The 13288-nt window shown below is 35.7% G+C and overlaps 1 protein-coding gene and 1 pseudogene across 1 annotated transcript; one reads left to right on the top strand and one right to left on the bottom strand.

Annotated features, from left to right (window-relative positions):
• The first annotated feature begins 4156 nt into the window (after positions 1-4156).
• Positions 4157-8702, top strand: LOC125191293 (3-ketoacyl-CoA synthase 19-like). Its single transcript, XM_089065749.1, has 3 exons — positions 4157-4800; positions 6967-7389; positions 8079-8702. Exons 1-3 carry the CDS (start codon positions 4199-4201, stop codon positions 8455-8457), a joined length of 1404 nt encoding a protein of 467 aa, XP_088921875.1. The 5' UTR covers positions 4157-4198; the 3' UTR covers positions 8458-8702.
• A 996-nt stretch (positions 8703-9698) lies between these two features.
• LOC148932060 (putative late blight resistance protein homolog R1B-12) lies at positions 9699-12897 on the bottom strand (annotated as a pseudogene).
• Between the last annotated feature and the right edge of the window lie 391 nt (positions 12898-13288).

Below are 13288 nucleotides of genomic sequence, written 5' to 3'. Positions count from 1 at the left end.
AAAGTACTCTGATTAGACCCAATTCTACAGATTTGTGACTAAAAACAGTTTCGGCCCAAGCCAGCTCAATGGGTCAATTTAGCCCAAAGTATTGGGCCGATGGCTTGAGCCCATGCGAAACTTATGAAAATGGTATTTTTAAAACAAAAATAAAGAAATTTGGTCAAATTTTAATTTTTTTTAAAATTATTCTGAAAAATTATAAAATTTGGATTGTTCTCAATTATCGCAGAAAAATTAAACAATATTACCAATTTAGGTTGTTCTCAATTTGGTTGACAAATATGGACAATATGATAACTAGGATTTATTAAAATGGGATGATTAAGAACGAATTCAAGTTTCATAATTTTCTAATTAATTTAAAAACTATAAGACATATCATAATTTAATAAACTTCATGTGTTTTTTTTCAATTTGCCTGATAAATTATGTCACCTTCAAGACAAGTAAAAAAATGGCCATATGAACTCACATGCTCCTTGACATTGGCACACGCCTCTGTATCCTCATGATCATATGTATAGTCGTCATCATTCTCCTCATCTGCGCCCTCGCCTATATCCTAAACATTAGTGCAAATTTTTCAGTAAAAACTTAAATATATAATCTTTACTCAAAAGCTACTAACTCTCGTAATTAGTCCTCCAAACTCCCTTCACTCACAGCCAATACTATTGGTAGTGGACTGGACGACAGACGTCTAAATATAAATTGGTAAAGTAAAAAAGATAAAAAACAAGTCGTATTGTTAGTTGGAAAAACTGCACTACTCCACGAATGCACTCTTTTATGTAAGAGGAAGAAATCAGTGTAAGATCTGCCCTGAAGGCTGCGTTCGCCGAGTATTCCAGCACCAGAGGAAGCAAGAGGAAGGCAGTGGTGCAGGCTGAACAGGAAGAGGACGACGCCTGATGAGCCAACGACGGTGATGCCTGTACAAGATAAGTCTTTTTACTCAGTTATGATATGGAGTTACCATACAAGCAACTTTTAAGCTATCATAGTCTATCGATGCATTCACGCCTGTTAGTTGTTTAGGTTGTTTCTGTGTTCTCTGCAAGAAAGCCTTATGTTTGACAGATAAGTTAAACCATTGTTCTCTGGAAATGAGTTGAGATACCTATGATTGCCACATGATAAAAGCATGCTAACTAAATGGAGTCGAGCTTAGAGCATCCACAACCCAACGCACTAATATCTCGTCACTTCACTTGCACTGTTCTTGGCCTCAACCTACTTTACCCTTCATCACTTAACACCTACAAAAATTACATAATTGAAAAAAAATCATATTGAAATTGCTAATCATAATGAAATACTCCCTCCATTCCATCGTAGTGGAGTCATTTTGTCATTTTGGTATATTCCATAGTAGTGAAGTATTTTTTTTTTTAGTAAAAGTCAATCTATTTCTTCTCACTTACTTTTCATCTCTCTTACTTTATTCGTTTTACCTTTTATTCTCTCCTACTTAATTATCCCACAAAAGATGTCACACTTTCCTTTTTAGTTTGTCCCACAAAAGATGTCTCATTTCCATTTTTGGAAAAAGTTCTCTCTCACATGAATATAAAAATTATATTTTCTCTCTCCATTTAACACACAAAATAAAACTTCCTAAAATCTCGTGCCGTTCCACAAGTTTGACATCTTTTGTGGGATGGAGGGAGTATCTTTTTATTTAATACATTACACACCTTTTTCTTGATTTCCGTGTCAGAAAGAAGTGTCTCTACTACTATGGAACGAAGGGAATTGTAAGTGACACTATAAAAAGGGGCCGTTTTTTAAAGTTGTGGGATAAACTAGAATTTGATAAAACTTTATGATTTTTTGAGCCATTTACCCTATAAAAATGCTAGCATGCAATGTGGAGCCATATTTCTTCCATAAATCTTGCAGGAGTTGGGTGTGATAGCATATCAGCGAGTGATATTGTTGGTAATCTTGAATGTCATGTTTTCGCTTGTGGTCAAGGAGCTTGAGGTGCTGCCTTGTGCTCTTGTACGTTGAATAAGAATTTATGAATTGTGATTTTCTAGAATAAGAATTTATTTTCACAACCTTCCCACCCCTAAATATCTCCATGCACGTTGAAAATGGAAAAGGGAAAATGACTTATCGTTGCATTACCATCCATAGACAAACCAAATACCAGCAACTTCTCTAATTGTTTTACTCGGTAATTACAACTTAGGAAGCAATGTATTAATTAAGATTTGACAACTCACATGTCACTAAATCAAGGGGCTCCCTCGCCAACTAATATCACTCGTACACAATTAGTACTACAAAGTTGAAATTAAGTATAATTGGACCATTCACCATTCGATTATACTAACATGAAATGACTAGTCATCCCTTTTATCAAACTTCACACTATATAATAAATACTTCATTTTTCTCATTATAAATGAATCGTTTTCTTTTTTTTTTCATTAAAAATAAAATATTTTTAAAAATGGAAACAATATTCTCTCTACTTTTTCATTTCTTTTACTTTACTCTCTCTCTTTATTAACTCACAAAACAACACTACATAAAATCATGTGCCGAAAACTATATGTTGCATATTTAATGGGACGGAGAGAGTATTCAATTACTCCCTCCGTCCAAGATTAAGAGTCACTTTTTGCCATAAAAGTCCGTTCCAGTTTAAGAGTCACATTTAGAATTTTTCATATTTAGTCATACAATTTTACCCCATTGTTCATCAAAATGTCATTATCTACATTAAAATAAACCAAAACAAAAATAAAATTCCAAAAAGTCAAAAGGGACCCACCTTCAACCGCCTTACTTCATTTATTACACACTCCATCATCTCACTTCATTTATCACACACTTTAACTCTTTCTTAAAACTCGAGCCATAACTATATCTAACTCCTAATCTGGGATGGAGGGAGTACAATTTTTTTTTTCCCAAAAATAACAAATATTCATTTTTTGGAATTTGGCATGATTTAAATTCCGGCCAGGCGGCCACACTTAGTCCTATGTGGACGATATGCTTTAATGACGTAGTGTTTCTTATCTGAGCCGGAAATCTGTGTCATTGGGATAAATATTACTTTCTCCGTTCCATAATAAGAGTTATATTTTGCTACTTCGATTCGTCTTATAATACGAATTCTATCATAAATGGTAAGTTGGCCTCATATTTCACCAACTTATTTCACTCATATTTTATTATAAAAATAATTTATATATATAAGTAAGAGTCATATTTCACTAATTTATTCAATTTATTTTTATTTATATTTTTTAAAATTTATGCTATAACTGAATAGAACTCGTACCATAGAACGAAAGGAGAGTACGTCAATATACGTGAGAAGAAAGCAACGTGAAAGAACGGAAATCGGTTTTATTAAATTGTAATATAAATTGTCAGCTCACCAACGAACATCAAATGCCATTAAATTCCGTGCGCCATGCATGGTGGGGTCAATTTAAAGAAAATAAATTATTTGCGGGCCAATAGAATAATTTTGATAAAAAAAACAAAATTAACACTACAAAATTCGTGTATTTACGTACAAATAAAACCATCTAACATTCAATTATTGCATCAAACTCCAAGCTATTAATAAACCTCACTACTAAACGATCCCTCCCCTCCCCATATACCACTCTTCTCCCTCAATATGGAAATCAAAATCAAGTATTAATTGGACCATTAAACATTTAATGAAAATCATTCCATCAAAGTCCAAATCAACTAATTAAAGTTAACTAACCACACTACTATATCCGCCCCTTCCCCTCCATATACCTCCTTCCTCTCTCAGTATGGAAATCAAAACCAAGTATTGTACCATTAAACATTAATGCTATTGTTCCATCAAACTCCAAATTAACTATAAATAAAGTTAATTAACCACACTACTAAATCAACCACTCATATATCACCCTCTCTCCCCTTCCCTCTCTCAGCATGGAAATCAAAATCAAGTGGACCATTGATCATTTAATTGTACTATTCCACCAATTAACCACCACACCGGTGATTTAATTATTTTTTCTCTTTCCTATTTTGATAGTTTTTCAGTAAACTCGTATCTTCCATTGCCAAAACTATTAGTGCGCCATATATTCTATAAATTGCCAAAACTATTAGCGCGCCAGATATTCTATAAATAAACCATACTTCTAATCAACCCCCCATCTCTCTCTTTCCTCTCCCTCTCATCATGGAAACCCTTACATCCCTTCTCCTTCTCCCCCTCTCCCTCCTCCCCTTCCTCACCTTCCTCCTCAAGAAAAAACACAACTCCACTTGCTACATCCTCAACTACGAGTGCTACAAACCCTCCGAAGCCCTCAAACTCGACACCTCGGCCTCGTGCAGAGTCGTCCTCCGCAACCCGAACCTCGGGTGGGAGCAGTACAAGTTCCTCCTCAAGACCATCATCAGCTCTGGCCTCGGTGAGGAGACCTACAGCCCTCCCAGCGTTGTCGCGGGAAGAGAAGCCGACCCCTCCCTCCCCGACTCTCTCCAAGAACTCGACCACATCTTCTACCAAACCCTAGACAGCCTCTTTGGCAAATCCCGGGTCTCGCCTCAGGAGATCGACATCCTCGTTGTGAACGTTTCCTTGCTCTCCCCATCCCCCTCGCTGTCGTCGAGGATCATCAACCGGTATAAGATGCGGCCTGATGTGAAGGCGTTTAACCTCTCCGGGATGGGCTGCAGCGCTAGCCTCATCGCGGTCGACCTCGTTCGCCACCTGTTTAAGGTTTATGCGAATGCGCTCGCTGTCGTTGTCAGCACCGAGTCTCTCGGCCCTAATTGGTATGAGCGTCGTCTTGATTTTTGAATCCTAGACCTTGCTACTTATACACTGAAGTTATGTAGTACAACTCATGCACAATTTAGATGTGACATTTCATCTGAAAACTTGATCTATTAAAAAGAGTAGATGATGATTGATGAATACTTCCATATTTAGTGTTTTTTCTTTGCCAGTTTCATGGTATTTTAACTCTTTGACTAAATTAAACAGGATCGTTACTCTATTTATGTGACTTTTCATGTGTCACGTAGTATAGATAGGGTTACCCTACAAGTTTTATTTATTTATTTTTTTCAAATTTTAGTAGTAGTTTTACTTTTTTATATAGTACTACGATTTAGTATGTATAATAGGTTGGTTTCAAGTATTCAATATTTTTACGAAGCATTAATCTATATACACATGTATTTAGATTTTCCAAATCCATCTTTACGGAGTAGTAATTAATTTGTGTATAGTACATACATTTATTTCGAAAAAATAAAGGTTCAAATTTACCTAAACCACTTCTTCTTATTATTTTAGTCATAAACATATGGCAAAAATACAAATTTGGTCCAAAACATTCACTTTTTGAAAAGCAGGTATATAACAAATGAAAATGTTGACGAAGTAGTTCTGTTTTTTTTTACGATTCCGTAAAAAAATTAAAGATCAATGCTAATTGCACAATGGCATGACCGTTAGTTTTTTGACGGAACCGTCAAAAAAGGACCACCCCGACAAGGATTTCATTTGTTATGGACCTGTTTTTTAAAAAGTACTCCCTCCGTTCCATAATAATAGAGTCATTTTGCCATTTTGGTACGTTCCATAGTAATAGAGTCATTTCCATTTTTAGTAAAAGTCAACACATTTTTCCACACCTACTTTACTCTCTCTTACTTTTTTCTCTCTTCATCTCTCTACCTTTTTCATTTTCCATTTCATTCTCCTTTTACTTAACTCACTTAACAACAATTTGATTAATCTCCGTGCCGAAAAGAAACGCCTCCATTACTATGGAACGGAGGGAGTAAATGATTTGGACCAAATTCGTATTTTAGTCATATGTTTATAATCAAAATTGATCTTTACTCTTTAATGGTTTGTTCTGGTATCATATTTTTTTCGAGTACTATTTGACTAATTCATACGTGAACCTGGTCCTGGATTTATTTTATTTTAGTTAGCTATTGTACGTAGATGTAATTAGGAACCCTAGTTCCAGTCATGTTCATAGAGATACCACATTTAATTAGTTTCCGCACCAGTTTGAAGAGATCTATAGAATGTTTGTAAATGAAATGAGTCTCACTTTTATACTAAAGGGGAGTGATCAATTGCTAACTCATCATTTAGTTGCTAACTACAACTATATAAAGGTCATAGGATTTTAGAAAACGTGTGGTCTACAATTTGCCACACATAATTTTTATTTTTATTAATTAAATCGAAAAAGATAAAAAAAACTCCAAATTAGGATTTTGGATGAAAATGTATAGTGTTCCGAAAATATCAACTCAATGCTTTGAGAATGTCAACACAATGCTTTAAGAATGTTAACCCATTGCTTATATTGACATTCTACATGTATTATACTGACATATTTTATATAGTATGTTGGCATTTCTGCTTGTACGAAAAAATTAAAAATTTTCAAAATTTTTTTCAAATTTTGACGTCAGAACATATGCATGTATCATATCGTTGGAATCCTTATGAAATTATTTTTAATTTGATATATGTTATATGAATTTAAAGTTTTGGAATTTCTTGTAAAAGTTAGTTATAACTAAACATGTAGTTAATTGACATTAATACCTCTATTGATATTTTTTGTAATTAATCCTATGGCCTTATTGATGTTTTTCGTTGATCGTATTGATATTTAGGGATTAATGATCTAAGTCCTTAATTTGAATATCCAATGGCTATTATTTAGTTGTAGTTAACAATTAAGTTATGAATTAGCAATATAACACTCCCTATATATTTTTAGTATTAATTTAACAGTAAAATATAAATAAAATAAGTTAGCAATACTTTCTTATTAAAAATAGTAAAATTTCTTATTAAAAATAGTAAAAGTGAAATAGACATATCAGTCTAGACACACACTTTTGTAAAAAAATGAGACACTTTATCGTGGACGGGAAACAAATAACAAAGTCTTGAATCGACAGGTATCGTGGCGTGGACAAATCGATGATGCTCTCGAACTGCCTATTCCGATCCGGTGGCTGCTCTATGCTTCTGACAAACCGGTCAGATTTCCGAGATCGAGCCATCTTAAAACTCAAACATTTGGTAAGAACGCACTTCGGAGACAACGACGAAGCGCACAACTGCTGCATACAGGTGGAAGATGACGAAGGCTACCCCGGTTTTCGACTGACGAAGAAGCTCACCACAGCCGCAGCAAAGGTGTTTGTTATCAATCTCAAAGTTCTGTTGCCGAAGATCTTGCCTGTGTGGGAGATTATCAGATTCGGTTTTGTTTATATCCGGCCGGGTAAGAAGAAGCAGCTTATGGAACTCCTCGGCGGCGCCGGCGGTCTTAATCTCAAGTCCGGTGTTGATCACTTTTGCATTCACCCTGGGGGCAGGTTGGTAAATTGGTACTATAAAATTTGAGTTGTTTATTTTAATTGGTAATTATTACTTCATCCATTTTACTGAGTGGCACATTTTTTTTCCGATGTCTCATTCAAATACTATTAATATAGAGATCTCATTTTATAATATGAAAAGTAGAAAAGAGAAAAAAATGATTGCATCATCATGAATATTTTTTTTTGTCAACTAATGAAGTAAAATTGGTCTAGTTTTGCAGAGAAAGTGGAGTAATTTGGTAAATAAGAGGTGTTTGCGAGATTGAAATATAAATTAGACTATGTAGTCATGTTCTGAAAAAATGCATACATTTTGAGATATAGCAAATGTTGCATATTTTTCAGGAACTAATGTAGTACTGCTATTATTAAGTATTCGTAAAAATTAATGAACTCGTTTAATTAATTTCTTAATAGTAACATAAATATATGTTGGGTTACTAGTGGCCTATATTGTACGATAGATATGCTCTACTAATAGCTAGTGAAATTTGATGATAATTTAAGTTTCGGAATTAGTATTAATTTAGAGGTTATGTAAATAGCAACATGTTTACTTAATCACATTGATAATTGACTAGCTCTAGTATGTCTTGCTAGGGAAAATTAGTAAAAAAAAAGTTCTATATAGAGAGAAATGTTATGATTTAGGTAAACTAACAAAATGAAACATTGACATTAAGGGCTGTGATCGATGGGGTCGGGAAGAGTCTCGGGCTGAGCGAGTACGACCTCGAGCCGGCCCGAATGGCGCTCCACCGCTTTGGCAACACCTCGGCTGGCGGGCTGTGGTACGTGCTCGGGTACATGGAGGCGAAGAAGCGGCTGAAGAAGGGCGACCGGATCATGATGATCAGCTTCGGAGCTGGCTTCAAGTGCAACAATTGTTTGTGGGAAGTTCTTAGAGACTTGGACGATCCGAATGTGTGGGAAGATTGCATCGATCGATACCCTCCGAAGAGCCTCGCGAATCCCTTCGCAGAGAAGTACGGTTGGATCAACGACGAGTGTCTCAGCTTCATTCGGATCGAGGATTGTGTGTTTTCGAGTTGTGCTTCTTGATTTTGTCGTTGGGTCGTAATGAGACAACAATGAAGCACTAGTTGGTGGGAAAAATGTTTCTCTTCAACTAATAGATTGGAGTTAAAGAGATCAAAGTGAGATGATGTAGTATTAGCTGTGGTTCAAAATAAATATTTGAGTTATTTGTATAATTAAATGTTGTGATGTTGATTCGTTGCAGGAGATTAGAGTGTAAAATATATCTATGGCTTTTTAATGGAGTAACATGTTTTGGTTGAGATTTATTTGTATTTACTACTCCCTCCGTCCCCCATTAAGAGTTACACTTTTCCATTTCGGTCCGTCCCCAATTAAGAGTCATACTTTATTTTTACCATAAATGGTAGTAGGTCCCACATTCCACTAACTCACTTCACTCACATTTTATTATAAAACCAATATAAAAAAGTGGGTCCCACATTCCACTAACTTTTTCAACCAATTTTTCTTTACATTTCTTAAAATCCGTGCCCGGTCAAACTGTGACTGCTAATGGGGTACGGAGGGAGTACATGTTTTTAATCGAAATGAGATGTGCATCTTAGTTAGTTAAATGACCAAAAATCAATGTCACTTTAAAGAATTAATTACTTGAGCCACTCGTATACAGATTTGGTCATTTAGTTTTGGTCATTTAGTCAGCTCAATGGGTCAATTTGGCCCAAAACATTGTGTCAGGCTTGAGCCCTATCAAACTTATACGTCAAAAAAAATAAATAATACTAAGTACATTCATATGCTCCATCTGTCTTCCTCCGAAATATACTAGTATTGGAGTATAAACTTTTGAAGGGGCACGAAGTAAAAAGAGAGAGAAAAAAAAGTGATTGAAATATTGTTAGTTAATAATTTGTCTCGTATCATTAAATAGCAAAAATTTCCTAAATTAGATTGTTCATAATAAAAATATTGAGAAATTAATTGGGACTTAATCCTATGCAGTTAAAAGGTAAATACCAAAAGATTAGCAATATAATTCTCCATGACACAATGCACATACTCCTTTTAAAATAATAATCCCCTGCATCAGAGCACAGAGGCAGGGTACATATATTCTCTCAAAAACTAACACTTTATTTGCTACTCCATGATCTAACCTCAACTTTATTCAAATGCCCAATTAATGTATTCAATCAAATTTGACACATGACAATATTAAATCAATACACAATCCACTCAAGTTATAATCCTCAAAAGAATCCAACACAAGTTACAATTCTTAAATTCAAGTGACAACCTAATAATACAGTTTCACTATTCATTTATTGCAAATCAACCCAAAAATACCAGAAATCACTGCTAAAGTTCTTGGATTTATTCAGAAAATTCTTACTTTGATTTATTGCAAATCAAGAGTTCTCCTACAAATCAAAATCAAAATCAAAAGTGGATTACATCACTTATGTTTTCACTTACAACTACTAGGAATCATATATTTTGCTTAATTGATAGTACTCTATAAGTAAAAAATGGACCTATGAACTTACATGCTCCTTGACGTTTGGACTCGCCTTTGTATCCTCACGATCGCACGTATATTCATCATCATTCTCATCCTCATTCTCTTCATGGTCATCCGTATCATCGTCATCATTATCCTCAACATTAATGCAAATTTATTCAGTATACACTTAAAAGATAAATCTTTATACATAGCTACTAACTCTCCGAATTGCTCCACCGACTCCCTTCGTTCATGGCCAATACCGTTGGTAGTGGACTGGACGAAAGAGGTTTTAATATATAATGGTGAAGTAAAAAAGAAAAAAAAAAGTCATTAAAGTATTGTTAAAGTAAAAGTATTGAAGTTTGATAACTAACCTTTCAAATTTGATTGTTGTCGGTTTCTCATCAAAAGAAGAAGTGCAATTAACACGGAGCAGCACATCTGAACGTGGTTGCAGTTGGGTGGCCCAAGCCAAAGCTAGAAGATTGCCGTCCTCTAATTCGATCTCTAAGGAACACATGTTAAAACTAGAAGCCATGTGGATACCTTTAAATTTGTAGCAGTGTTTCATGCTTAGGTTTCTAAGCTCGGGGAAGCTTCCGTACCTTAATCTCATTTGCACCAAATCACTTTCTTCAATTAGAAGAAACTTAAGACTCCGAAAGCGATAATCTTTTATATTCCAATATGAACCTTGAAAGGCGTAGGATCGTAATTTGAGAGCTTCAAGATTTGGCAGAGAAGCAATGTCATTCATGCACTTCCATGGAAAACCCATACCACTCAAATGTAACTTTTTCAAATTACATGGCAACTTCAATGCCCCATCAATCATTGGGAAAACATGACTTTTCTTGATGACTGGATTTGTGATACTGAGTTTGAGAATCTCTAAGCTTTCAAGTGTTCGAAATGTAATCAAAGCAACTCAAAAGATCGTTATGATCCTCATAAGGCGTGAGCTCAATCTGTATTTCTAATTTCTTTATATTGGGAAGTCTTTGGGAGAGTTTGAGGATAGTACAAATACTAGCATTCACCCCTATCAGAGTTGACACCTTTTCCAACGAAACAACATGAGATGGAGCTGCAAGGCTTTTTCCCAATATCTCGATATGCTCTAACTCTTTCATGTCCCATATTTCCATCGGTACATATGATGGAGCTCCACAACGTCTAATTTTCATATGCGGATGGATAATCAAGACTCGAAGGTTGAAAAGTTTAGATATGGTTGAAGGGACTTCTCCATTGCTAGTTAGAGCAAGGTACTTTAGTTGGATAAGGGTCCGAATTTCTATTGGGAAAGTATAGAAACGTAGTGTAAGAGCATCTATTTCCCTTAGCAACATGAAACCGACACCTATAGGAATTGGATATTGGTGGTAAGGACCATAGCAAAAGAGAAAACGTGCAAAGGATGCACAATTCAATCTCATTGAGTCACGAAAGTCTTTGATGCCGAATAAAATGTTATTTTCGAGGCATAAGCCACGCTGACCTTTTAGAACTTCTTCTTCAGCATCAATTAACTTATATAAGACATGATAAAACATGTTCTTCCTAGATTCTTCTCTACACACGTGCCGCCATGAAGAATGAAGCCAGTAATTTTTAAATTCAGCAATTTGAAAATCATTAAGAGTTTTATCAACGCTCTTCAGGATGCGTAAGACAATGCTATAGTCATAAACAAGATTTTTCAAATATATACGACCTGATTCATACGAGGAAAGCAACCCCTCAACCATAAGCATAATGATGATTTTGGAAGGGGGAGTGTTGTAATCCAGTGGAAAAACTCCCATGAACAGAAAAGACATTTTAAGATGTTGAGGTAAGTAGTCATAACTTGGGAAAAGTACCTTTGATATTTGATTGTATGCATCTCTGAAGACTGAATTTCTCCTTTCTGCCACGTCATTCCAGTAGACCGGGTCTCTGTTATGCTCTGATATTGAAATGATGGCAGCAACAGTGACGATCAAGAGAGGGAGACCTTCACAATGCTTGGCGATTTTGGCAGCAACCTTTTCAAGGTGAGTTGGGCAAATCTCATCACCATATACCTTCTCACATAGTAGTTCCATGCTTTCTTCTTCATTCAAAAACCGCACCTCATCCTCATAACGCATATAACTAGTAGTATCTACCAATTTTCGATGTCGGGCGGTAAGCAAGACAGTAACGAATCCTTGTCGGATGTATATAAAATCAAACTCCATTATACCCCATGAATGGATATCCCAGACATCATCCAGCACAATGAGGAAAGACTGACCCTTCCATCTTTCTGCAAAACTGTCGTCTAAATCTTCAAGAATGCCTCTTAAAATTTGAGTGGTCGGTTGAGGTACTCTGCCTATGGTCACCCATGCGCGATACTCAAACTTGCTTTGTATTTCTGGATCCTGATAAATCTGCATAGCAAGAGTTGTCTTCCCAACCCCTGCCGTTCCAACTAGATGGTGGAAACGAATCCAGAACCAACTATGCCCCAGAAGATCGGTTTTGAGTTTTTGGAATTGGTCAGATAATCCAATCATCTTTGGGTTAGGTCCAAGGAAACCTATCGATGACGAAATAGGTTCGTCTTGAGGCATATTCTCCGCTTCGTAAATGTACTCCTTCTCCATATCCTTGAGCGTTTTGATCAATGAACGAGCTTCGTTTTGCAGACTCTGCAGATCAATGGAGACAATCTCTGGAAGAGTTTCAGGTTGTGAAGGAATGTGTTGAGTGAGAAGGGATTCTAATGAGTCTTCGAATTTCCAAATTGCCTCTTTGACTCTTCCATCCAAAGCATTCACCTTCTTCCTGCTCTTGCTTGGGCTCGTCTTGTCCAATCTTTCCAGAATTTGTTGCCATGGCTCCAACTCCTTGTACACGACTTGTATGATTTGTTGAGAGCCACCAATCAGGGTAAAACGGGAGCAATGGGGAATATTATTTATTGTATTCATAAGAGAAGACATAGCACCGTAAGCCGTCATTTCTCTGATATGAAAAGGATTGGTGGTGGTTGAATTGAAGGAATGAAGTTGGAAAGGGTGAAATAATATGGCTTAGCAAATTGGAAATTACAGTGGAGGGGTTGAGTTATGTGTGATCAAAGTAGTGATATGAGAATGAGAGTAATGGAAATATTGGGATATGTTATTAATTGTCACTCCAATTTGGCCAGCCAACACTCATTATTTCCCATGCAATATTTATTATAATTGTCTGTTTGACTAGCTAACTTTTTGGTTTTACAGACTTTTATATTATTGGACTCACACTGTTAGAAGTATTTAATTGTCAAAGTGGGTTAATCAAAGCACCTTCACCTAACCATTTGTCAATAGTTCCGACAAATTTAGCGGATTCATGAATCTAAGGTAA

This window comes from Salvia hispanica, chromosome 2 (assembly GCF_029641045.1).
Source record: "Salvia hispanica isolate PSC_SH4W2 chromosome 2, Shi_PSC_v1, whole genome shotgun sequence".
Classification (NCBI taxonomy): Eukaryota; Viridiplantae; Streptophyta; class Magnoliopsida; order Lamiales; family Lamiaceae; genus Salvia; species Salvia hispanica.
This window is presented reverse-complemented; position numbering and strand designations above follow the sequence as displayed.

Coding starts and splice junctions, on each gene's coding strand:
- LOC125191293 (XM_089065749.1), top strand. CDS start 4,199: ATGGAAACCCTTACATCCCTTCTCCTTCTCCCCCTCTCCCTCCTCCCC. Junction 4,801..6,966: donor GAGTCTCTCGGCCCTAATTG/GTATGAGCGTCG, acceptor TTGAATCGACAG/GTATCGTGGCGTGGACAAAT. Junction 7,390..8,078: donor TGCATTCACCCTGGGGGCAG/GTTGGTAAATTG, acceptor ATTGACATTAAG/GGCTGTGATCGATGGGGTCG.